This window comes from Notolepis coatsorum (genome assembly GCF_963971535.1).
Source record: "Notolepis coatsorum genome assembly, chromosome: 7".
Taxonomy (NCBI): domain Eukaryota; kingdom Metazoa; phylum Chordata; class Actinopteri; order Aulopiformes; family Paralepididae; genus Notolepis; species Notolepis coatsorum.
In genome coordinates this window covers 45,784,049-45,810,530 of record NC_140171.1, presented here as the reverse complement: position 1 = coordinate 45,810,530, position 26,482 = coordinate 45,784,049, and the positions used below count along the sequence as shown (strand labels likewise).

The following is a 26,482-nucleotide window of genomic DNA, read 5'->3' as shown; positions in this document are numbered from 1 at the left end:
GAAAGAGAAATGTGTTGGGATTTCCAACAATTACTCTCCATATCAAGGCCAAAGTTCTGATTATGAGTAAATACTAAACAACAGTGAGAAAGATACTTGGCCATAAATAAGGGAGGACGTGGCATTTTGCAATTGTGATGTAATTAAAACAAATGTAATGTAATGTAAAGATGTGAAATTAGTTGGCTTTGTTACTACACTACCTTGGTCGCGCCAATGGCGCAAAGTTGCAATTATTCACTCGATCGTTTGTAAAAAAAAAATATATATATATATTTTTTTTTAAATATTACAAATATTTCCCTCAAACTGAGCTATGCGATCTGTCATGTGATTGCATTTGCAGGTGACCTGCCATGCCTAGTTGCCTACACGAGGGTTTTGAAATGTCCTGCTGGTCATTTAATTTGTGCATGATGACAAATCACCTGCAAATGCAATCACGTGTCAGATTACGTAGCTCCGTTAGAGGAAACGCCATATTATGGCAAACAGTGCTGGGATTATAAACATTGCACCAATGTAGTGTAGAAACTAAATCAACGACGTAATTTCACATCTTTACAATTACGTCACGCCCAATTGGCGAGCATTTGTTTTCTGGCATAACAAGGTATTTTCACCCAACCTCACACACTACGCTGTTGAGCAGCAGCGCAGTAGCCTACAGGTAGAGCAGCAGAGTGCAGGTTGGGTTTACCAGCTACTTCTAGCCATGACCTGGAACCTCCTGGACGAGCTCCATTACTGCTGCCGCCGCGGCCCGTGGACATCTAACTACATGGCGACCGGCGGTGCGTAAACCTGTTTGTGATCATACTGTAGGCCTTGATTGATTGATTGATTGATTGATTGATTGAAAATTGTATGAACAGATTGCAAAATGGGTACAATACAGTACAGCTCCCTACGAAAGGGAACGTTTTAAGCTCTATGCAAACGTGTTAACTTACTCCCGAAATACAAATGCCGTTTTGAAGGACCCACTGCCCCGATGGCTCCCTCTTACCTCCATCTCGAAAGTCATGGAGAAAATAGTCTTCGAACAGGTCGAAAAGTACCTGGCGGAAAAAAATCTAATCTACGAATTCCAATCTGGCTTCAGAACGTCCCACTCCACTGACACATGCCTCCTCTATTTGAACGGCCACATCAAACAAGAGGTGGACGCGGGCAAATACTGCGGCATGGTCATGCTGGACCTACAAAAGGCCTTCGACACTGTCAATCACTCCATTCTGATTGACAAGCTAAAAGCAATTGGTTTTGATAGTTTATCAGTGAGCTGGATGCAATCCTACCTGGAGGGGAGAGAACAGATGGTAGAGGTAAACGGTACTCGGTACTCTATCCCCCCCCCCCCTCACAGTGAGCTGTGGTGTTCCACAAGGAAGCATACTAGGACCGCTACTCTTCCTAATTTATGCAAATGACATGTCGTCAGCCTGTGACTGCAACTTGTTCCTGTTTATCGGACGACTCAGCCCTGCTGGTCTGAGTCTCTGACAAGAACAAGTTGCAGGTTGAAAAAACCCTCAGCTCGGAACTAGGCAAAATCTGCATATGGCTTGCTGATAACAAACTATCATTACACATGGGCAAAACAGAGTCCATTCTCTTCGGTTCAAATAACAAACTCAGCAAGACCGACGGCTTCTCAGTTGCAGTGGGTGACAATATTGTCACAAGGAAAGACGAAATTACCTACCTGGGTTCCATCCTAGAGGCAAATCTTTCCTGTGACAAAATGGCATCCAATGTAATAAAAAAAGTCAACCAAACGAACTAGATTCTTGTACCGGATCTCCTCTCTGGTAAACAAGAATACCCTGAAGACTCTGGCAGGCAGGAGCACTCATTCAAGGGTACTACAACTATGCGTGCACCTCATGGTACCAAAGCACCTCAAAGGCGCTTAAAACAAAATTACAAACATCACAAAACAAACTGGTCAGACTACTACTTGACCTTACCCCCAGAACCCACCTCACCCCTGCCCACTTTGACAAACTAGGATGGCTTAGTAGACGACAGAGTACAGCAACTTGCAATGGGCCTGGTCTACAAGATACACTATACGACTAAGGTACCCATGTACATGTCAAAATACTTCCCAAAGGTCAGTGAATACCACAACCACTACACCAGAGGAAGCTCAACAAATCATGTTAAACCCAGATTCGGCTCAAACAAGGGACTAAATACGTTTTGCAATTATGCCACATCAATGTGGAACGCCCTACCTAAAGCTGTAAAGGAATGTGAATCCCTACCCACATTCAAAACCGCTCTTAAAGAGCACCTACGGGAGGCTGCAATTCGAAACTGGCCACCGTAAATGCCCAAAACCCCCACCACCTCCTAATAGACAGTCTCCTCCCCACCGCATATATATATTCCTTCCCCGCCGTATGTATATCTCTCTCCCATCCACCCACCCCCTCCTAATGTACAGTCCCCTCCCCATCATATGTATATACTCTGTCAGGATCTAGGGGTAACAGTACTGTATATTTGAATACCGTTTATGTCACAAATGTATCAGTACTAAATACCTATATGTCCCTATGCCATAAATGTCTATATGAATTGAAAATGGGGGACCCTGATGGAAACAAGACAAACGTCTTTCTCAGGTCTGCATCCCCTTAACAATTGTGTGTATTGAGCCGTACTGTATTGTACCCATTCTGCAATCTGTTAAATAAAGTTTTCATTCATTCATTCATTCATTCATTCATTCATTCATTCATTCATTCCCCAGTGAATCAGCAGGACTGTGGTGTGGCGCTGGTTGTTGCAAGCACAGTGCGTGTGCACGCCTATTGAATTAGTAGCTACTGTAGCTTGTTTACTAAAAGTTGTTTTTATTTGGTAGACCTCTTTAATATGATAGGATATGATAGTAGCATATAGCCCCTGACATAGAATGTCTATATACCATCTAAAGTAGCCCATACAGTACAGTAGGCTACCTTATTTTGCATAATTGCTTGTTACGCTGATCCTTTGTGGTGATGATGGTTTTGGTTTTGCTGCTACAGCGTTTATAAAGACCTAACGCCTAAAGGACAACTGTATTTACCCATGCCCAGGTGTGAAGATGGATGCAGAAGCTGGTCTGGTGGACGGGTGCAGTCAGAGAGAGAGAAAAAGATCCTATAAAGACTTCTTAAGTGAAATGGAGGAGCTGGATGAGCCAGAGCTAGATGTTGAGGAATACAGCACCAATAGACTTCACAAAGTGGTATGCAGATCAGATATGCAGTGGTGGTTAACAGATAGATAATGTTAACTCTTTGGTGTCAGTCTAGCCCAGTCCATTAGTCAAATTAGTTAAATTAATTCCCATCTCTTTTGGATTCAGTTCAAATATATACCTCCTAGAATGTATCTGAAGACATCAATTTACTGACTCACCTATGGTCCCAGAATTCAAACAGCATTCAGAGTCTCCCACACACAGACTCGCATCACGCTTCACAGAACAGAGCTAGTGTCAAACCCATATCAGCAAATCTGGACCCGCAGTAAAACATCATCATCATGTCCATAGAGTATACTAATAACAAACGTACATCACTACTGGAGCCCTGAGTCATCCAACCTGCATCATACAAGGACCCTCTGTCCCATAATCACACCCCTGGTTAATCTGGTTGGTGAAATTATAATCAATGTATTCATATAAATATATTTAGTGTTATTATAATATAATTTCTTGATGTAGAATTGTTACCCTTTACCATTTCTTAAGAACCAAATGGCCATATCGCACAACAAGAAAAGGAGACACTCTGGTAAGGAACATTTTGACTCATAATAGAACTCATTCAGGTTATATTAGGAGTATTACTGAATAGAGAGCCTATTAGGATGCTAGATCCAAATGTGAAACACTGTGATTTGCCATATCTTGCTATGCTCGCTCATGCCTGTATTTTTTATGTCCGTTCTATTTTATAATTTTTTTACTATTTTTAAACTGAATCATTTTAAACTATTTTTACTATTTGTGTTACTGAAAACTATAAGCGGAGAGCCTATTGGGATGCTAGATCCTAATGTGAAACACTGTGATTCTACCTGTCTATCTTTTTATGCTCGCTTATGCCTGTATTTTTTACTGTTGTGAAGCACTTTGAACTGCAACCTCTGTATGAAAAGTGCTATACAAATAAAGTTATTATTATTATATTACTTTAAACTTTAATGTATTTTCATGGGAACCATGCTTCAGTGGTCTAGAGGCAGCTGGTCACCTTGGTTGTAAAATGATGCGTCTGTGGTGATCTGGCGGACAGGTGGGCCTATGCCTGCTATATGCCCCTGACTACATCACTGCTTTACTCTGCCCTGTCCTTTCTGCCCAGGTAACCATCATTTCTACCAACACAGCTTGGCAAACAACCAAGTAGGTTCCCCTGGTGCCCTGCCAGCCTATCAGATCTATGTACAACCAGCTGGATGGAGGGATAGGGAAATAAGAGAAGAGGTGAGGAAAAAGAAGCAATACTGTCAGTTAGATGATGTTTGTCTGGAAATGTTTTATTTTGTTATCCATAATACATCATACACAGAGAAGATTAACATTTATTTAATGTTCAGTTCTAGACTGCCTGGGATATCATCCACAAAACACTAAATCAATCTGGGCTCTCAATGTTTTGTGAATATTTTGTGATTAAATAAAAATAACTAACCCTAACTAACCTTACTGTCATGCACTTGTCCTAATAAACTAACCTACACTGTAACACGCAACACTTTGATGAACATTGTTACTCAGCTGATAGAGTTGTACCCTTCCTGATGACTTGTTGTACAGAACTTGTAAGTCGCTTTGGATAAAAGCGTCAGCTAAATGACTAAATGTAAATATTTGGATTGGTGCAGAAGGACACCTGTTGGGTTCAATTCCGACAGCAGAGGGCAGCATTGATCAATAATTATTGAATAACCTCAGCAACCTTCGTCTTCTGTTTTAATTATTGCTTATAGACCTGGGGAAGTCATGTGATAGACCCGCTTGGTTACGGACTCATTATTGCCTATGGTCTTTTACCATTGGAGTTTCTCAGAGTAACTGGGTTGATATGGTTCCACTAATTCAGTTGGTCTTACATTTGATGGGGGCAGAGTTTAGAATAATTAAATGAGACCCGTGTTTGGAAATTTAAGATATCTTTTTCAAAAGGTCATGGGTACAAGACTGTGTACTAAATGCACCGAAAATGCACAATGAACTACATTTCGAAGATTGGCAAGGCTTATGGGTAATGTAGTAGTTAACATGGAAAGGAGTAAAGATTACGCTATAAAATACAATTTAAGTTAAAACATTTAACTTTTATTGTTTTTAACAGTGAAGGAATGAAATCACTGCCAGTCAAAGATTATGGACTTACAATATGGTATGGCCATAAGTACTGATGTTTTGAGCTTCACTGGGCAGCTGCAAAGGGGGAAATCACAGTGGAACCTCACTCCCCAGGTCTATACTATGCTATTCACCTTTCTGTTCCTCCCAGGCAGGACAGGACTCCATTCCAGAGTACTGGATATATCTAAATTACAAAGACTATGCGGTTGAGTCCTCTGTGGATAGTCCCGTTGCCTCCATTGCCAGTTCAGTGAACCCGTTGGCTTGTCCAGTGATATCCTGTATACCTAGTTTAGATTCATCCATCGCTAGTCCCACAAGCCCTAGCATTAGTCCCACCTGTTCAGCCACAGACATCCCCAGGTCTAGATTCAGGGCTCCATCCTGTCATGCCCTGGGTCCTATCGATGCTGCCGCTCATCTGCACCTCCTGGGGGAATCCCTGACCCTCATTGGCCACAGGCTCCAAGGGACTAGGGTGAGCAGAATCAAAACAGCACAAAAATGGCATATTTTCTTTTGTTTCATATGATTTCTAAAATATGGTCTTCTGATTTATTAGAGGAATTACAGGAGTATGTAGCGCATGTATAAATACTTTTATGGAGTTACACACTTTTCTGTAAATTCCCCCCCCTCTCCTTTTCTCTCTCTCTCACTGTAGACGATGGTTACAGTGTCTGGTAGTCTGTCTCTTCTCCTGGACTCTCTCCTGTGTGCCTTGGCTCCCCTAGTCAGCCTCACCTCACAACTACCAGAGCTCAGGACGTGTCCTCAAGATGCACTGGTGAGACACACACACACACACACACACACACACACACACACACACACACACACACACACACACACACACCATTGTATTATGTATGTAATTCGTGCCCATATTCATTGGCTTCTTGCTTCTTCTTAAGGCCAACACTCTGGACAACATTGCCTATGTGATGCCTGGCTTGTGAATGATGAAGACACGTTACAACGCACAGCATTTTGGAAGACACTATCATTTGAACTCTTTGTGAAAAGATGAGCCATGGCCATTTTTGTTTATTAAAAAAAAAAAAACTGAAGGAATTGATCAGTGTTTTTTTCCACTTAGCAATCTACATTTCTACAACTTTGTGTTGAATGTGTAAGATAGAAGTTTGTTTGTTCACGTTTGTTTAATAAAAATAACTCGTTCATTATACTGTATGCAGACTTACATTTTCATTTATCTTTCTTTGACACAATGCCCTATACTGTACTCATCCCTATACTCTATACTCTTATCTTTCCTTTTAAACCATGGCTGGTGAACAACACTTTCGATTTCAGAATTATTTCAGTAACCGCAAAAATAACTTTCGTTAAGATTAAGAGTTCAAGAGAGGTAATGCGGAACAAACATGTTGACAGCGATCCCTGGCTAGCAGTCATGTTCTGAGGAGCTTGATAGACAACTGTAAAGAATGAAGGTTATTTAATTAGATGCAGGGGAAGAATGTTGAGGTGCAACACGGCAAGCTTCCTTTTATGACTTGTGTAATCTCACTTTCACTTTCTCTATGCAGGTGACTCATTCCTGATTAAACTGTGTCGGTATTCTTTATGCGTCTTCCATTTAGATGTTCAGATGAAGGTTCAGAGGAAGGTGTTGCCAGGCGCCTTGATACAGTATATACCCAGCAACCTCAAGGTGTACCATGAGCATATCTTTAAAAAAAAATGTAAACCTTGAATCACAGCTGGCTTATTTTCCAGGCTTAGATTTATTGTCTTTTCTACCTGTAGGAGTCGCTGTCCACAACGTCCAATCCCCACCCACCAGCTTTCCCACCCCTAACACTGCCAATTGTGTTAGTATGAACGACCAGCCAAGCTGGTAGCAACGCAGAGAGCTGGGCTCGAACCCAGCGTCTCCTGCGTTAGTGGCGAGCGCCTTGCCCACTGCGCCACTTGGCCACCTCTATTTTCATAATGTATTTCAATATTATATATGTGTGGTCAGTGTCTGCAGTAAGAAGTATAACATGTAGGGATTATTTGCAGGAGATTATTGTATAAACCCAATGAGTATATCATGATTCATATGATTTTGTAAGATATGGTCTTATGATTTAGTAGAGGAAATGTATGAATTATCTTTGTTATGGAGTTACACACTTTTCTGTAAATCTCTATTTACAGAATGGTATTGTTATCCTACATTAAATGGGTATTCTTTATTCTGCATCTTCCATTTCGATGTTCAGATTAATGTGTCGCCAGGCATCTCAAGTTTTCAAGTTTGCTTTTATTTGTCACGTATAAAGTACACGCTTGGTGTAAATGTCGGAGAGGGGGAAGCCCACCTCCAATTGTGCATTCGGCTGATCGGGCCACTCTGCAGTCTGCTGCAGTCGTGTGCGGTGCTATTCCCAAACCAGGAGGTGATGTTACCAGTCAGGATGCTCTCTATTGTGCATGAGGAGAAGTTCTTAAGGATCTTCTGACTCACTTTGAACTTCCTTAGGCGCCTAAGGAAGAAGAGGCACTGCCGTGCCTTCTTCACTACACTGTCAATGTGTGTGGTCCATGTCAAGTCCTCGGATATGTGGACTCCGAGGTACTTGAAGCTGTTCACTCTCTCGACCGGTGCCCCGTATATGCTGAGAGTCCCTAGCCCCGACCTCCTAAAATCCACAATAATTTATTTGGTTTTGCTGACGTTCAGGGAGAGGCTGTTCTCCTGGCACCACAGGGCCCTCTCATCTTGATGCATGCGGCAAGGTGGTGTAGTGGTTAACACTGTCGCCTCACATCAAGAAGGTCCAGGGTTCGATTCCCTGGACCAGGGACCAGGTTTCCATGATGCCAGGTACTCAGGTGGGGTATCTCCCAGGCCTTTCTGTGTGGAGTTTGCATGTTCTCCCCGTGCTTGCAAGGGTTCCCCCCCCCGATAAGATAAACCCAATGTAAAAACATGCACAACAGATCGCTAACGCTGTGGCGTCCTTGACGAAGACGGACAGGAGCACTTGGATTGGTCCCCGGGGCGCGGCTCACGTTGACGCTCTATCTGCTCCCGGCTGCCCATGGGGGGAAGGACAACGGGATGGGAAAAGTGCAGAGAGACATTTCATCGGCGACTCAGTGCATGTGTGTGTGTGTGTTCCTGTGGGTCGCCCATCTCGCGTGTGTGTGTGTTAAAACTGCATGACAAATAAAGACTTCTAGTCTAACAAATTAAATTACCCAGCACCCTCGAGGTGTACCTGAGCTTGAGAGTGAATGTCTTGCTCTAAGGCACTCCCATGAACTCTTACCACCACGAGGGAGTGGTTTGTGAGATTGAGTGAGTCACACTTGTTCCATGTGATATCTCCACCCTCGCATGGAATGCCTAGTAACCTGTGTAGACGGATGAGTGCACACAGAAAAAGATCAGTACGTACTTTAGTGTGATTGACAGCGATAGAAACAAGAGTAGTGGACAGACGGGTAACGCCCTGCAACTGAGAGACACACCTATAAATGCATTTAAACTGAAGGAGGGGTGTGATGGAATGAGAGCGCTTCTGAGCTGCCTAAGCTGCAGGAAGTTTCTTGAAGGAGAGACATGATTAAACTCCAATAAAGGCTGGCGCAACAGAAGGATACACACGGACTACGACGAAGACTTTTGGGTAAGTGTGCGCCAACTCATATAGGTTGAATAATGCTTATGATTCATCTCTAAATTATCAAAATCAGTGGTTGTTTTTTCAGTGATTCAGCTGTGTGGCGTCATTGACTGTCATGTGACTACCACCACACGGTCAGTGCAGTTACACCAAATGTTTGCATGTCTAGGACTGCTGTTTTGGCGCATTATGTCATGAGTTCTCACTGCCCCATCCGTTTAGCTCCCTCTGTATTTACATCAGAGCATTCTTGACAGCTTTCACACCAATGATCCTAAATAGACAATGCTCCATCCATTCTATGTGCACTTCAAGTCAATAGTCACTTTATTGTCCCATCAGCTGGGAAATTTGTCTTGTATTGGGCTTACACCCACACTGCAGCCACAAACACACATACAGACATGACGCAACTGACTCCAAACAAAAAAGATAAACAATATAAAATATACAAAAAAGTACACCACATATATATATAGAATGACCAAATATCGATTATCGCTAATATTATGACCAAATATTGATTATTCGATAATTGCTGGCCATTTATCTGGCGCTAAAGTTGAACTGAAAGCGGAATAAAGGAATTTTTTTAACCTGTTTAGTCTAGAGCGTGGAACTCTAAACCTCCCAGAGGGCAGTAGCTCATACGCGGCATGTAAAACATGGGAGGGGTCCGAGACAATTCTATTAGCCTGTTCAAAAATAGACTGCAGGGATGGGTGACCTTTCACCCCTATGAAATGTCTGCATCAGACATACCAGTTTGGACTTTTAGTTGTACAGACAGGTTACCAAACCAAGCTGTAATACCGTATCTGATGAGACTCTAATACAGACTGGTAAAAAGTAACATTCATTTTTGATTTACACCATAAACTCTTAAGGCGGTGTAGAAAGTGCAGTCGTTGTAGTCTGCTACACAGGCTGTCTACATGGGTGTTCCAGGTTAATGAGTTACCAACACAAATCCCAAGATATTTATATGAAGAGACCTGTGAGATGGACTGTTTGTGGATGACCACAGGCCTGTGGTCCCCAACACCTCTGGGGTCGAACACCATCTCCTCATTCTTCTTAACATTTAAAACCAGACAGTTATTGTCCCACCAATTTACAAACCACAGGATTTCAGAATAATAGTCAGATAGGTCACTGTCATTCTTAATTAGAGCTAAAATGGCAGTGTCATCAGAACATTTAATGATGTGGTTGTTAGGATAGATGCTTCTGCACTCGTTCGTATATAAGGTAAAAAGCACAGGGGAACTTACTATATACCCTGGGGAGCTCCAGTGCTCAGGGGAACTTACTATACCCTGGGAAGCTCCAGTGCTCAGGGTTCTAGATTCTGAAAGAGTGCCGTTAACACTGACCCGCTGTGTATGGTTAGTTAAAAAGGAATGATACCATTTTATAATGAGAGGGTGGTCATTAAGCCCATTCAACTTCTCAATTAAAAAGGTGCAGCTCTACCGTATTAAATGCTGAACTAAAATCTACAAATAAAAGTCGGACATAAGAGGTTGTACTTGTGTGGAACAATGATTCTCCTGTGGGAGTGTCATTTATTGACATTTGACATGTGTGTGCAATCTGTTATATTATAGTCCACATATACAATAAGAAAGGACAGATGAGACACAAGATGAACACCTACATTTATATTTATACGAATATTTACAAAAACTGCATATGTAATGAATGCAAATATCGGCCTTGCAGCTTTTACAATGGTGGTAATGGTGTTAAGTCACATTTCTTTCTATCTTTAAATACTTTTTCTATGCCATATGCCATGTGAGTTTCCACTGCCCTATCAGTAGTCAAGTGAGTACACACTATTTCAATTTCACACATGATGAGAAAGTGTAGGCTTCAAGAAATTCAACACGCTTTGCAATGTAGGCCTACACAATACCATTTGCAATGGTCTATGTTCCATATTTTGGATGTGTGTAAATGTTTGGTTGTATGTGTTATGGGGGTGTGTGTGTGTATCAGTAGGCCTACAGACAGTACTGTACACTGGTCAAGGTAGAATGTAGTTGGACTGGACTGGCAGTGTGGCAAACAGTTCACTCATATACATGTAAATGGATGGAGGAAGAGGGAAATGGAGAAAAGGCGTGTCTCAACAGGAACATGGTTATTACCAATTATCCCTGTTCCCTCATGCACACCAGGGAAGATGCACAGTTTTTCCCCAGTATTTTGTGTGTTTTACCTCAAAACACACGTTCTTTCATGTGGATTCATCCTCACAGTGGTTTACCAGGAGCTGGGTGTGTGAGACAGCTGTGGCGACAGTGGCTCAGGAGGTACAGCAGTCGTCTGGTAATCGGATGGTTCCTGGTTCAATTCTGGCTCCTCCCGGGCAGCATGTCAGAAGTGTCCTTAACCCCTAATTGCTCCCGATGAGCAGGTTGGCACCTTGCATCGTTGCCTCTGCCGTTGGTGTGGGTATATGTGTGAGTGAATGGGTGAATGTGAGGCATAAGTTGTAAAGCGCTTTGGATAAAAGCGCTATACTGTATAAATGCAGTCTATTTACCATTTGAGACAAGCCTCTGACTGAAGACACATTCATTCCTTGTGCTTCCTATAATCTACTATCTGCTTTAGTTAAAGGTCCCATATTGTAGTCCTTTCAACAAGTTAATATTGGTCCTTGAGGTCCCCTAAACATGTCTTTGAAGTTTCTTGCAAAAAAATTAAAAGAAGTATAATAATAAAAAAGCATGCCACTATACCCCTCTGTTAAAGTCCTGTTCTCAATGGGCTGTTTGTTTCTGTAGTCTGTACCTTTAAATGCAAATGAGCTGCTCCTGTTCCCCAACGCTGTGCACCTGTATTGTGCGTTGTAACATGTCTGGCTGTGTGATGATGTTAACTTAACGCAAGAAAGGGAATGTACCAAGATAGCTTAGCCTAGCATGCAAGAGCTAGTCCGATGTCACTGTTGGGTTTTCAAAAGAAAGATGTACCATTTTATTTCCTCATACCATACCTGGTCATATGGCACTATACTACTCTCAACATACATGTAGATTGATATATAGATAGACATGAACCAAATCGTTACTTACAAGAAGATGTAGCCCCTTTCGGGACTGTGATGCATGCCAACATGGTTGGACGAGTGAATACACCGTCCCTTATACGACCATTGAAAAATCCTCCAATTAAGTGTGTCTCGCTTTTCTCTATCAAAACCCTTGTCGTACAGGTGTCGCAAAGACATTTCAAAGGTACTCACAGTTGCACAAGGGTTTCGGACAGACAAACGCTAGGGTTTGAAAGCTCGGCGTTGCTAATAAACATTTTAAATAATTTTAATAAACTGGTCAACACGGTGTGATAGCGCAGGCGCATCAGGCACCCAAAGCCGTTTTTAGCCGCATTGACCAGTTTATAAAAAATCTTAATATTGGCGTTCATCACAGTCCCGAAAGGGGCTAAAGAAGATAGATACCAATTTCCTTTCTATGCGTTCAGTAGAAAGCTATCCGGCTGCAAGCTAGCCTAGCTTAGCACAAATGAATGGAAGCAGATACGGACCACTGTCGCTTATACTGTCGCTTAAAACTCCAGGAGAGAAGATTTTTGTCCACAGCTAGGCTAGTGGTCCGTATCCGCTTACAAAAAGTGAGTTTTTCACATGATGTACTGTACTGTAGGTATAGTGTCTGTTTTTTTGGTAATTCAGTCAACTCAGAACGAAAGCAGTTGCTTTACGGTTTTTCAAACACATTGAAAGATTGTTCTCTACTTTCACTCTTTCACTCTCTTTCTCTCTCTTTCTCTCTTTCACTCTCTCCCTCTCTCTCTCTCTCTCTTTCACTCTCTCTCTCTCTCTATTTCACTCTCTCTTTCGCTCTCTATCTCACTCTCTCTTTCTCTCTCTCCCTCTCTCTCTCTTTCTCTCTCTCCCTCTCTCTCTCTCTTCCTCTCTCTCCCTCCAGGTATGAGTACATACTTCAGAGGGAGCCGCCGTGGCTCCACGTCACCAGAGCTGCGGTTAGTCCTGCTGGGGACTATCGGCTGTGGGAAGACCTCGTCGGGAGACACCATTCTGGGGCAGCATTCCTCCGTCTCCCCTCCTGACTCCTCCAGAAGCTGCCAACTCAGAAAGGGCACGTGTGAGGGCAGGAAGCTGACTCTGGTGGAGACCCCACGCTGGTACTGGAGCGGCGGCCACTTGGAGGCCGATGTGAGGAAGGAGACTGAGCAGGCGCTAGTGCTGACGGCCCCCGGCCCACATGTATTCCTGCTGCTGGTGCCTGTTTGCCAGTTCACAGAGGTCAGTAGTTTTGTACTTTGTGCATATTCATATGGCCTGACTATTCATATTCCAGGTCATGAATAAGATAAGATAAGATGATCCTTTATTAATCCCCTTGGGGAAATTCGGGTGTCAAAGCAGCATGGGGGGGGGGGGGGGATACAGGGTGGGGGATACATAGCTTCACGGTCCTATACAGTCCAGTATCTACAGTATACACTATAGATACACTATAATAAAATATAAATACAATATAATATAAAAAATTACAAAATACAAGATAGTCCAGTGATAAGAGTACAGAATCTTTATTTATAGACCACACTTTGTATGTAATCTCATGGTGCTTTAACATGGCATACTAAATAAAAATATACATCATAATAAAACATTAAAAAGCAGATCAATTATAACAATAGAATGACCAAGGAAAGCACATGAGTAAGACACATTGGGACCTTAGAGAAAAGCACTGTGTAAATCAGTTTTGATTTACCATAATGGAGTCTGAGGCCCTAATTGTTTCTGGGAGCTGATTGCACAGTCGTGGGCCCAGTGCTGAAAAGGCACGTTCCCCCATAGTTTTCAGCTTTGTCTGGGGCTCGGTGAGGAGGAGCCAGACCTGAGTCTCTGGGGCTCGGTGAGGAGGAGCCAGACCTGAGTGTCTGGGAGGAGGAGCCAGACCTGAGTGTCTGGGAGGAGGAGCCAGACCTGAGTGTCTGGGAGGAGGAGCCAGACCTGAGTGTCTGGGAGGAGGAGCCAGACCTGAGTGTCTGGGAGGAGGAGCCAGACCTGAGTGTCTGGGGCTCGGTGAGGAGGAGCCAGACCTGAGTGTCTGGGAGGAGGAGCCAGACCTGAGTGTCTGGGGCTCAGTGAGGAGGAGCCAGACATGAGTGTCTGAGGAGCCAGACCTGAGTGTCTGTGAGGAGGAGGAGCCAGCCCTGAGTGTCTGGGGTGAGCTTTGCAGTCTAGATGGAAACATAGGTCCACCTGCAGTGTCTGGAATTTTTCCCGCTACCTGTTTTTTCTTAATCCTTGAAGTGTCTATTTTAAGATTTTAACAGGTAACAGGTTGAAATAATGTCCCATGGGGTTTATTTTTAACCCTTTATTACACCTATCCTGAACGAAAACCTGAAAAATAAGAAAAAGAAAACAGCACAACATATAGCCTAGAGACAAATTAAAACATTTCCCCAAACAATATTGACCCAAGGAATTCAGTAAAATTGTTATTTTTAAGATTAAAACACATCTTGATTCTATTTCAGGACAAGAAAATGCAAAAAAATCTGAAAATGTTTAGATCACATCTCTACGGAAGCGTATTGCTGCCACACCAGAAACAGAAAAAAAATATCCGTATCACGTTATAACGTGATAACTTCTTGTTTTAACATAAAGTTTCACATTATAACGTGATAACTTCTTGTTTTAACATAAAACGTTTCACGTTATAATGTGATAACTTCTTGTTTTAACATAAAACGTTTCACATTATAACGTGAAAATCAGACGGTCTCGCCGTCTGCGAGACCGGAACATTTAGGAAGTATGGCTTGTGTACATGATTTGATTAAATTCTACTTCATGCTTGGGTTGAGACATGGCGAGATTATGCTATTATTGAGCACGGTGGATGATATTGTGATGAGTATGCGTACACTAGAGGGGTGTTAAAATGCATGGGGCTGTACAGAAGGAAGAATTAATCTGGCTCTGGGATAGAAATGTCTGACGCACATTATTACATATATATTCTCTGCTTCAATGTGGTTATGCTTTGGCCCTCTTTCGAAGTGGGTTATGCTTAGAGTTTGGAATCAGGGCTGGTGGTCCATAAATATGTATTCTAGGAGAATATATATGTAATGTGCAAACAATCTTGTGTGTACAAGGCGGACATTTCTATCCCAGAGCCCGTCGGAGCTAAACCAATCAGAGAGGGTCTTCGCTGTACGCGGGCTAGCCAATCAGAGAGCGTCTTCGCAAACTACGGCTATTAAAGGAGCTCCCGTCTTATACGGAGCTACTGAACAATTTGATCCCGTAGATGGACTTGGCTGACGCGCCGTTCTATTTGTCTGATCTGATACCAAACAGTCCTTGTCCCAATGATACAATGCAGGCAGCTTTACTTTGAAAATTATATTTATTTGCTTCACCGTGCAAACAGGATATCTTCGCTTTTGTTCCTTAAACTGATTAAATAATAATTAATACAATACCTAATTGCCTACAAACATTTCGCCCTGTGGCGTGTTCAAACAGCGACCTGTGACCTGCGTTAACCTGCCTGTTGCGTCGTGCGTGCGGTCAAAAACCATTGCCCTTTCCGGGTCAAAACTCCTCCTCATACAGGTGTACCTGACGCTTAAATAAAAGAAGCGCCACCCCCTGGTCACATAAATCCACTGCACATTAAATCCATTTTGGCCGTTACAACGGCTACGAAAAAAATCATGCAGACGGCGCACATCGTTTCCTTATTCAAACATGATTTTCACGTTATACCGTGAAACGTTTTATGTTAAAACAAGAAGTTATCACGTTATAACGTGAAACGTTTTATGTTAAAACAAGAAGTTATCACGTTATAACGTGAAACTTTTATGTTAAAACTAGGGCTGTCAGTTTATCGCGTTAATTAGATTAATTAATTACACAGCAAAGTATCTCGTTATTAATTAACTCAATTAATAAAATAAAAAAATTATGAATTGTATTTATTTATTTCTTTTTTTATTTTATTTTTTTAAATCTCATTCATTCCATAAAAACGTAGAATAAACATTTACAGACTTTTTCTTTTAAATGGTCCATTTGCATGTTCTTGGTATCTGATTCTAGGGACATCTATGGATCTCAGGGAATGTATTGACCAAATGAGAATATCAATTCAATTCAATTTTTATTTATTTTTTTATCTTTGACTGTGAATAACACCATGCTAAAATTGACCAGACCTGAAAAATCTAAGCAAATGAATAAAGGGAAGATGATTAAACAGACGTTTTTGTAGATACAGTACTGAATTCTGCCATACGGATATTTTTTTCTGTTTCTGGTGTGGCAGCAATACGCATCCGTACATCACAATATCATCCACCGTGCTCAATAATAGCATAATCTCGCCATGTCTCAACCCAAGCATGAAGTAGAATTTAATCAAATCATGTACACGAGCCATAATTCCTAAATGTTCCGGTCTCGCAGACGGCGCACATCGTTTCCTTATTCAAACATGATTTTCTCGTTATAACGTGAAACGTTTTATGTTAAAACAAGAAGTTATCGAGGCGGTTAGGTGGCGTAGCGGAGATTGCGTTCGTCACCAACCCCAGAGCTGTGAGCTGGATTCACAGCTCCGGGGTTGTCACCAGCTTGGCTGGCCGTTCACACTAATACAATTGGCAGTATTAGAGGGTGGGAGAAGCTGGCGGGGTGGGTCCGGGTCGTTGTAAACAGCGACTCCTACAGTTCGGTCGGGGCGCCTGCTAAGCGCGGATAGGACTTGAGTGGGATAGTGTGATCCTTCCACACGCTACGCCCTCTCGATGAGAATCCGCGCTGCCAGGTGAAAAGAAGCGGTTGATTGGCTGGACGTGTGTCGGAGGAAGCACGTGATAGCCTCCACTCTCCCAGATGATCTGACTGTGGGGGGTAAGTGCGCAGCGACCAGGAAGGGGATTGGGAATTGGCATACGACTAACATTGGGATGGGAGAAAATCGGAGGAAAATGGAGGGGGAAAAAGATAAATAAATTTTTTTTTTTTTAAATATCACCTTATAACGTGAAACGTTTTATGTTAAAATAAGAAGTTATCACGTTATAACGTGAAACTTTTATGTTAAAACAAGAAGTTATCACGTTATAACGTGATACGGATATTTTTCTTTCTGTTTCTGGTGTGGCAGCAATACGCTTCCGTAGTTATGCCCTAAATATTGTAGATTTTGTGTAAACAAGGCCAAAAGTGGAAGACTAATGTGAACAGACTTAGTCGTCCTACATAGACAAATTAACACAATTTCCTATGCAATTTGAAATCCAGTGAAATATGTTTTGTTAAGGTTCAAACAAAGTACTATTACAGTACATCTTCTCTGTTCGCACAACATTCAAAACTAAACTAATCATCATCATCATCATCATCATCATCATCATCATCATCATCACCAAAGAGATCGTCAAAGTCTATCTCTCCAATCTTCATCTCATCCTCTTCCTCATCACACTCATACTCTCCATCTTCCTCATCCACGTTACGTTTAGCATAATCTGCCTCCTTATTAAGAGCTTCTTGCTCTTCTGACTCCGCTTTCTCGGCCAGTACCTCGACAAGAGAAGGAGGGATGATGGGTCCAACTGTCCAGACAAGCTCTAACACCCCCTCATCCATCATCTTCTCCCAGCCCATATCCTGATCATAGGGTTTGGGCCTCTCAAATATTGGCTGGTCTGCTCTTTTGTAGCAGGCAACTCTGAAGTTGACTCGCTGTACATGTGGGATGAGACAGACCTTGAGAAGAGGCAGGCGTTCAAGGTCTACTTTGGATTTTGCATCCAGGACTTTATCAAGACCCACCATTTTCTGCAGCATCTTGGCCCGCACAGCATCAACTGACTTCATCCGACCATGGCCATACATAATGCAAGTGATGGACTCCATCTCCTGTTGGAGCTCATCTGTCACCAGCCATAATGCACCAAGCTGACTGCCTTCTGGAATGTACCCAGCCTCCACTCAGTCATGTACCAGCCCCCTCTCAGTCATGTACCAGCCAGCCCCCTCTCAGTCATGTACCAGCCCCCTCTCAGTCATGTACCAGCCAGCCCCCTCCCAGTCATGTACCAGCCAGCCCCCTCTCAGTCATGTACCAGCCCCCTCTCAGTCATGTAGTATCAGCTAGCCCCCTCTCAGTCATGTACCAGCCAGCCCCCTCTCAGTCCTGTATACCAGCCCCCTCTCAGTCATGTACCAGCCCCCTCTCAGTCATGTACCACCAGCCCCCTCTCAGTCATGTGTACCAGCCCCCTCTCAGTCATGTATACCAGCCCCCTCTCAGTCATCTACCAGCCCCCTCTCAGTCATGTATACCAGCCCCCTCTCAGTCATCTACCAGCCCCCTCACATCTACCAGCCCCCTCTGTCGTGTACCAGCCCCATCTCAGGCATGTATACCAGCCCCCTCTCAGTCATGTGTACCACAGCCCCCTCTCAGTCATGTACCAGCCCCCTCTCAGTCATGTGTACCAGCCCCCTCTCAGTCATGTACCACCAGCCCCCTCTCAGGCATGTACCACCAGCCCCCTCTCAGTCATGTACCACAGCCCCCTCTCAGTCATGTACCACCAGCCCCATCTCAGTCATGTACCACATTGTTTGCACACCGCTTTCTGGGCCAGTACCTCGACAAGAGAAGGAGGGATGATGGGTCCAACTGTCCAGACAAGCTCTAACACCCCCTCATCCATCATCTTCTCCCAGCCCATATCCTGATCATAGGGTTTGGGCCTCTCAAATATTGGCTGGTCTGCTCTTTTGTAGCAGGCAACTCTGAAGTTGACTCGCTGTACATGTGGGATGAGACAGACCTTGAGAAGAGGCAGGCATTCAAGGTCTACTTTGGATTTTGCATCCAGGACTTTATCAAGACCCACCATTTTCTGCAGCATCTTGGCCCGCACAGCATCAACTGACTTCATCCGACCATGGCCATACATAATGCAAGTGATGGACTCCATCTCCTGTTGGAGCTCATCTGTCACCAGCCACAATGCACCAAGCTGCCTTCTGGAATGTACCCAGCCTCCACTCAGTCATATACCAGCCCCCTCTCAGTCATGTACCAGCCAGCCCCCTCTCAGTCATGTACCACAGCCCCCTCTCAAGTCATGTACCAGCCAGCCCCCTCTCAGTCATGTACCAGCCCCCTCTCAGTCATGTACCAGCCAGCCCCCTCCCAGTCATGTACCAGCCAGCCCCCTCTCAGTCATGTACCAGCCCCCTCTCAGTCATGTACCACAGCCCCCTCTGTCATCAAATTTTTTTTTATGTTGTGCGAACAGAGAAGATGTACTGTACAACTAACTATAATCAAATATATAAATTGAGTACTACTGGGTGTAGTGCTAATCAGATGTATGTACATAGTTGTAGTATCAATATGTACAGTGATTCATTGACTCGTTCTGTGTAGAGCTATCTGGCTGACTTATCCATTGTTATTAGCCTAGCTTAGCACAATGAATGGAAGCGGATGTGCCGGTTAGCTAGGCGAATAACGCAGCCAGATAGCTTCCTACTGAATCCACAGACACACAAACACACACATAGCCAGCATGTAGGCGTTATGTATTTCTAGCGTGATTCATTCATTGACTCGTTCTGTAGAGCTATCTGGCTGACTTATCCATTGTTATTAGCCTAGCTTAGCACAATGAATGGAAGCGGATGTGCCGGTTAGCTAGGCGAATAACACAGCCAGATAGCCAATTGATTGATTGATTGATTGAAAATGTTATTAACAGATTGCAGAATGGGTACAATACAGTACAGCTCAATACACACAATTGTTAAGGGGATGCAGACCAGAGAAAGACTTTCGTCTTGTTTACATTAGGGTCCCCCATTTTCAATCCATCATAACATATATGACATACATGACATACAGATAGACAGTACTGCTACATCTATACATTTATGACATACCAGATTTACAAATACAGTACTGTTTGTGATACAAAAAGCATCTAAAAAAGAGAGTATATACATTTGACGTAGAAACTGTACATTGGAGGAAGTTGGGTAGGTGAGGTGGGGTGGGGGGGGTGTACATTGGAGGTGGTTGGGTGGGTGGGTGGGTGGGTGGGGTGGGTCGGTGGGTGGGGTGGGGGGTGGGGGGGTTGGGTAGGCGGGGTGGTGGAAACTGTACATTGGAATATCGACGAAACCTTACTTGGTCCCAAGAAGAGGGTCTCGTGTATTATTGGGTTAGGACATTTACTGTACATTGGAGGGGGTTTGGTTAGGACATTTACAGGCGCCAGTTTCGAATTGCAGTCTCCCGTAGGTGCTCTTTGAGAGTGGTTTTGAAAGTGGGTAGTGATTCACATTCCTTTACAGCTTTGGGTAGGGCATTCCACATTGATGTAGCATAATTGCGAAACGTGTTTAGTCCCTTGTTTGAGCCGAATCTGGGTTTAACATGATTTGTGGAGCTCCCTCTGGTGTTCGGGTTGTGGTATTCACTGACCTTTGGGAAGTATTTTGACATGTACATGGGTACCTTAGTCGTGTAGTGTACCGTTTACCTCCACCATCTGTTCTCTCCCCTCAAGGTAGGATTGCATCCAGCTCACTGATAGACTATCAAAACCAATTGCTTTTAGCTTGTCAATCAGAATGGAGTGATTGACAGTGTCGAAGGCCTTTTGTAGGTCCAGCATGACCAACCATGCCGCAGTATTTGCCCGCATCCACCTCTTGTTTGATGTGGTCGTTCAAATAGAGAAGGCATGTGTCAGTGGAGTGGGATGTTCTGAAGCCAGATTGGAATTCGTAGATTAGATAATTTTCCGCTAGGTACTTTTCAACCTGTTCGTAGAATTTTTTTTCCATGACTTTTGAGATGGAGGTAAGAATAGAAACAGGGCGGTAGTTGCCTGGGTCTAATTTGCTGCCCTTTTTGTGCAGGGAGGTCACTCTCGCAATTTTGAAGTCCTTGGGGACGTGTCCCTGTTTTATGGAGAGGTTTATTATGTGTGTGATGACTGGGGTAATGGCGGCTGCTGAGTCTCTGAGGAATTTGGAGGGGATGTTGTCATGGCCAGTGGCCTTGTTAGGTTGGAGGGCACTCAGTTTTTTGAGTACCTCATCTGTTGTTACCATTTCCAGTTTGAAGTCGTCTTTCCGGATCCCTAGGTTTTTGTAGTATGCTACTATGTGTTCTACCCCATAATGCCCTGAGTGGGAGGGTAGTTTATTAACCAGTGTTGTGACTATGTTTGTAAAGAATATGTTTAGGTATTTGGCCACATCCAGTTTGTCTGTGATGAGCGTGTTTTCTGTCTTTATGTTTATGTTTGTAAATCTGGTTTTTAGGTTATATTATCGTACTTGGCCATCGCGTCCCGCTCTTAAAGCCTATCGAGATACCTCATCTCATGTACCTATTGTACGAAAAAAAACACGTACACCTGCCGGGTCCCGCCCCTATGGAGGCGTAGCCTATAAGACAGTGGGCCTGGTCACCAAACACTCTTCCTCTATTTTCGTTTCCATCATAACGGATGCAGTACACCTTATGTTAACTAGTTGTTATGAAAAGAGAATTTGCGTAATGTTGAAAGCTTACCGGAGGTTTGCTTACCCCTGGCATCTTCGAGGCATGTTTCAGCGACATGTCGGGCCTGTGTTGATGTTTCCTCGTCTGACGGCAGCAGACCAAGGGGCAGCGTACAAGGTTTGGCTATCGAGCCGGCTTGTACAAAGGTAGGCCCTGTGTCATCAGGCATCAAGTCAAGTCAAGTCAAGTCAAGAGTTTTAATTGTCACGGCATACAGGTATACAATGAAATGCGGCTGGTCTTGCCCGCGACGATGTGCAATACAGTGGTACAACATATAATAGAATCCAATAAAATACAGTGGTACAACATATTAATAGAATCCAATAAAACAGTGCAATAAACAGGTACATGGTGTGCCATCTCGGTATCTGTACATTAGTATTTACAGAGCATATAGGACATGCTAGGTAGCTTTAGTAGTGCAATACACTGTTCCTGATGCTATACTACTTTAAGTGGCCTTTCCTCTGGCCATAAGTGTGCGTGTGTGCGGCATGAGTGTTAAAGTGGCTGCTAGTGTGTGAGCGTGCTCAGCGTGCGTGTCGTGTATGTGCTTGTGTGTGGATAGTTCAGTTTCTGTGTCTCTCAATGTTCATTGTTCAAGGCTCTGATGGCCTGGGGGAAGAAGCTTAGCCTAAGCCTCTCCGTCCTAGTAGCTGGAGTTCGCAGGCGTCTGCCTGACCTCAGCAGCTGGAACAGGCTGTTATTGGGGTGGTGGGGGTCTTTCATTATCCTGCAGGCTCTGGATTTGCACCTCTTGTTGTATAGAGCCTGCAGGGGAGGTAGCGCAATACCCGTGGTACGCTCGGCTGAGCGCACCACACTCTGTAGGGCCTTCTTGTCCTGTGCCGTGCTGTTCCCATACCAGGCAGTGATGTTTCCGGTCAAGATGCTCTCTACAGCTCCTGAGTAGAAGGACTGGAGTATCTTCCCCGATACTCTGAACTTCCTTAACTGTCTCAGGTGGTAGAGGCGCTGCTTCGCTTTCTTTACTACTGTGTTTATGTGTGTTGACCATGTCAGGTCCTCTGAGATGTGGACCCCCAGGTACTTGAAGCTGCTCACCCTGTCCACGGTAGCCCCGTTAATCGTCAGTGGTGTGTGTGTCTCCTGCTGTCCTCTCCTATAATCCACGATCAGCTCCTTGGTTTTACCAATGTTCAGGAGCAGGCTGTTGTCCTGGCACCAACGTTCCAGTACCTCAACCTCCTCTCGGTAGGCCTTCTCGTCGTTGTCCGAGATCAGCCCCACCACCACGTGTCGTCGGCGAACTTCACAATGGAGTTGGAGCTGAACTTGGCCGCACAGTCGTGTGTGTAGAGTGAGTACAGCAGGGGGCTTAGAACACAGCCCTGGGGGGACCCGATGCTCAGGGTGATGGTGTTGGAGGTCTGACCCCCCACCCTGACCGCCTGGGGTCTTTCACTCAGAAAGTCCAGTACCCAGGCGCTCAGGGCGGAGCTCAGGCCTAGCTCGATCAGCTTGTCCACCAGTCTGGTGGGGACTATGGTGTTGAACGCTGAGCTGTAGTCAATGAACAACAGTCTCACATAGCCCCCCTTCTGACGGTCAAGGTGGGAGAGAGTGCTGTGCAGTACCTGGGAGACTGCGTCATCAGTGGACCTGTTTGTCCTGTATGCAAATTGCATAGGGTCCATATCACTGGGGAGAGAGGCACAAATGTGGTCCTTGACCAGCCTCTCGAAACATTTCATGACCACAGAGGTGAGTGCCACCGGTCTGTAATCATTTGGACATGTTGGGGAGGGTTTCTTCGGTACAGGGATGATGGTAGACATCTTGAAGCAGGCAGGGACTACTGACTCCGCCAGGGATTGATTAAATATGGCGGTGAACACCGGGGCAAGCTGGTTTGCACAGGACTTAAGTATGCGTCCTGTTATACCATCTGGGCCTGCAGCCTTCCTGGTGTTCACCTGCATAAATGCTCTTCTCACACTGTGTTCCGACAACGAGAGAGCGCCCCCGCCCCCCCGCGGTTGCCCCCCCCCATCCACAACAGCCGGTGCGCCAGTGACGTCACTAGCCAGAGGGCTAGCGGCGACACTGTCTACACCGAACCGAGCGTAGAAGGAGTTGAGTTTGTCCGCTAGAGAGGCGTCGTCGCTCCCCATTGAGGGGGCGCTGACTTTGTAGTCAGTTATTGTCTTCAGTCCCCTCCACAAGCCTCTTGTGTCGTTTTGTGCCATTTGTGTCTCCAGTTTCTCAGCATATGTCCTCTTAGCAAGTTTAACAGCCTTGCGCAGAGTGTAGACTGAAGCCTTGTACTCTTCCATATTTCCTGACTCTCTGCCCAGGTTATAAGCCGTGGTGCGTGAGTTTAGGGCTGTTCTTATAGTGCTGTCCACCCAAGGTTTCTGGTTTGGGAAAACCCGCGCCTTCTTTGTGAGGACAATGCCGTCTACCACTGTTGCTATGTAACAAACAACGGTATCAGCGTACTCGCTGACGTCACTGGCGCTTCCTTTAAACATGTCCCAGTCTGTATCCGCGAACGCGTCACAGAGATCGGTCTCTGATTCGTCAGACCACTTTTTTGTCTCACGTGACACGACGACGTCACGCGATCTTTGTTTGTATGCTGGAATTAAAAAAATGGAGTCGTGATCGCTCGCGCTTGTAGAGCCCATCAGTGGCGGAGCCGCTACAGCCTTGTAGGCAGCTCTGAACGGGGTGTAGCAGTGGTCGAGTGTGTTCCCCCCTCTTGTGGAGCAGGCGATGTGCTGAAAAAAGGTCGGCATCACTTTTTTCAGGTTTGCCTGATTGAAGTCACCAGTCACTATCGTCGCGGCTTCTGGGTGCTTGATCTGCTGTTTGTTGATGTAGTCGTGTAATTCCCCCAGCGCTTTGCCAGTATTTGCCTGTGGGTGAATATACACGACGGATAAAATGACCGCGGTAAACTCACGGGGTAGGTGATACGGGCGACACAGGATCTGGAGATGTTCCATATCTGGGGAGCATGAACTTGAGAGGACATGTACTTCCTTGGGATTAACCCAGAGATTGTTCGTGAGGATGCAGACCCCACCTCCGATGCTCTTCCCAGAGGCTGCCGTGCGATCTGCTCTCAGGACGGTGAAATTGTCCGATGGAGAGACGCTGTTGTCCGGCGTCGCTGGCTTGAGCCATGTCTCAGTGAAACACATGACGTTAACGTCTCTCATCTCCCGTTGGAATCGGACCCTCGCTCTCAAGTCGTCCATCCTTCCCTCCAACGAACGTGCATTCGCCAGAAAGATGGATGGAATTGCTGGACGGTAAGCAGATCTTTTTAATCTAAGTCTGATACCGCCTCGTCTACCTCTATGCTTCTTTCTGCCGTTTCCTTTGTTGTCGTTCTCCCGCTTGATTTCTGTTAGCCATTCTGGGCATAAAGTGTCTACCAACTCCTCTTTGAGTCCGGAGTTTAGGTCCATAAGTGTCTGGCGGTCGTATGACATACCCGCCAGTGATGTTTTAATAAAAAAAGTCGAAAAAACAAACATAATAGCTAAAAATGTGCACAATCGTCGCGGAGCTAAACCAAAGGCGACTGACCGGGGTCGCGCCATAGTTACATCAATGTTGGTATTGGTAATGCTGTGGAGTATGTTTCGGCGCCAGGGCCGGGGTGGCTTGGTGAACGTTCCACTGCAGTGGACGTTTTCCTGGCGATCCTGGAGCACGCTGCTAACGCTAATGCTACTAATGCTACTACTGCTAATGCTAATGTTGACGCTGAAATGGGTCATTGTTCTAATAATCCCCGCCGCGGGACATTGCGCTTTTCCCTCCTCTTGCCCGCTTCATTGATGAAGGTCAGTCGGTTGCTAATGTGGGGGGTTTCACTGAGTCCTATTTACCTTTTTTACGGGTAAACGGGCTAACAACAGGGTGCAGGCCGGGTGTACCGTGGCTACGTAGCCAGGTAGCTTTGTTCCTGTGCCCCGGCGGGGATGAACGATGTCCCACCCGGCCGATGCTTGAGAGCGAATCGGCTCGGAGGGTGGCAGTATGGACGGATGAGTGGTATACTGCTGCAGGATGGTTTGTAGCAACGGCCAGTGTTATGGCTCAGCTGGCTAGTTTCCTATCCACATTGGCGTCAGGTAGTAGGGCTATGGGTCCAGCCGACATTGTAAACATGTTGCATGTTTGTGGTGTTATAGAGATCTTGACTCAGTCGCAAGCTATAACTGCGGGGAGGATTAGGATGCTATCAACGTTTGTTGTTAGGCATGTTTGGTTGGAGCAGTCTCCTCTTGGGGAAGAGGATAGGTTTTCTCTCCTCACGACTCCTTTTTCCACGGAAAGTCTTTTTGGTCGCTCTGTGGAGGCGCAGGCGGTTGTTGATCTGGGTCCTACGCCGCCTCACGCTGTGCAGCCAGAGGTGGGAGCACGGTCTCGTCAACGACTGTAGCGAGATCCTCGACAGGCGGCCATGTTTCCCCCGCCAGTGGTGCCCTGGGCGGAGAGTCAACAGGGTTCCACAAGGCCGACAGCCTTGGCGGCCGAGGGATCGGCCATTTTGGGTGAATTCGGCTTGGATAAAACAAGCCATCGTCACTTTGCCGCAAGCAGCCCGCTCCCCGTTCAATCCTCTCTCTGTTACCCACGGAAGCGGGGCTCTGATCGTTCTCCTTTGGCTGCGGGCGGCGAACCTTCTTTGAAGCGCATGCGGCCCCATTCTTCACTTCTCATGGGGACAGGGGCTGACACCCAGTTGATGGCTGAGCCTGGGTCTGTCCGTGAGAATGTTGTGCTGTCACGTGGCTCCTGCACCACACGTTGTGTGATGGATGAGCCTGGTG

General features: G+C 45.0%; 2 protein-coding genes across 3 annotated transcripts in view; both read left to right on the top strand.

Moving 5' to 3' along the window:
• The first annotated feature begins 547 nt into the window (after positions 1-547).
• Positions 548-6,421, top strand: hmgxb4b (HMG box domain containing 4b). 2 transcript variants are annotated; one of them, XM_084318111.1, is made up of 7 exons: positions 548-794; positions 3,096-3,247; positions 3,758-3,800; positions 4,374-4,495; positions 5,532-5,861; positions 6,048-6,170; positions 6,298-6,421. In XM_084318111.1, exons 1-7 carry the CDS (start codon positions 716-718, stop codon positions 6,340-6,342), a joined length of 894 nt encoding a protein of 297 aa, XP_084174237.1. In that variant the 5' UTR covers positions 548-715; the 3' UTR covers positions 6,343-6,421. The 2 variants fall into 2 exon arrangements, with proteins under 2 accessions (XP_084174237.1, XP_084174238.1); XM_084318112.1 differs by lacking the exon at positions 5,532-5,861.
• A 2,493-nt stretch (positions 6,422-8,914) lies between these two features.
• Positions 8,915-26,482, top strand: part of LOC311231641 (uncharacterized protein) — a gene marked incomplete at its 3' end in the record, with an annotated part of 46,000 nt that continues 28,432 nt past the window's right edge. The window contains exons 1-2 of the mRNA XM_084318269.1: positions 8,915-9,030; positions 12,993-13,330. Of these exons, the coding sequence (XP_084174395.1) occupies positions 12,995-13,330 (336 nt within the window). The 5' untranslated portion in view covers positions 8,915-9,030; positions 12,993-12,994. The remainder of the gene's footprint in view (positions 9,031-12,992; positions 13,331-26,482) is intronic.

Coding starts and splice junctions, on each gene's coding strand:
- hmgxb4b (XM_084318111.1), top strand. CDS start 716: ATGACCTGGAACCTCCTGGACGAGCTCCATTACTGCTGCCGCCGCGGC. Junction 3,248..3,757: donor CCAATAGACTTCACAAAGTG/GTATGCAGATCA, acceptor CCATTTCTTAAG/AACCAAATGGCCATATCGCA. Junction 3,801..4,373: donor CAAGAAAAGGAGACACTCTG/GTAAGGAACATT, acceptor CTTTCTGCCCAG/GTAACCATCATTTCTACCAA.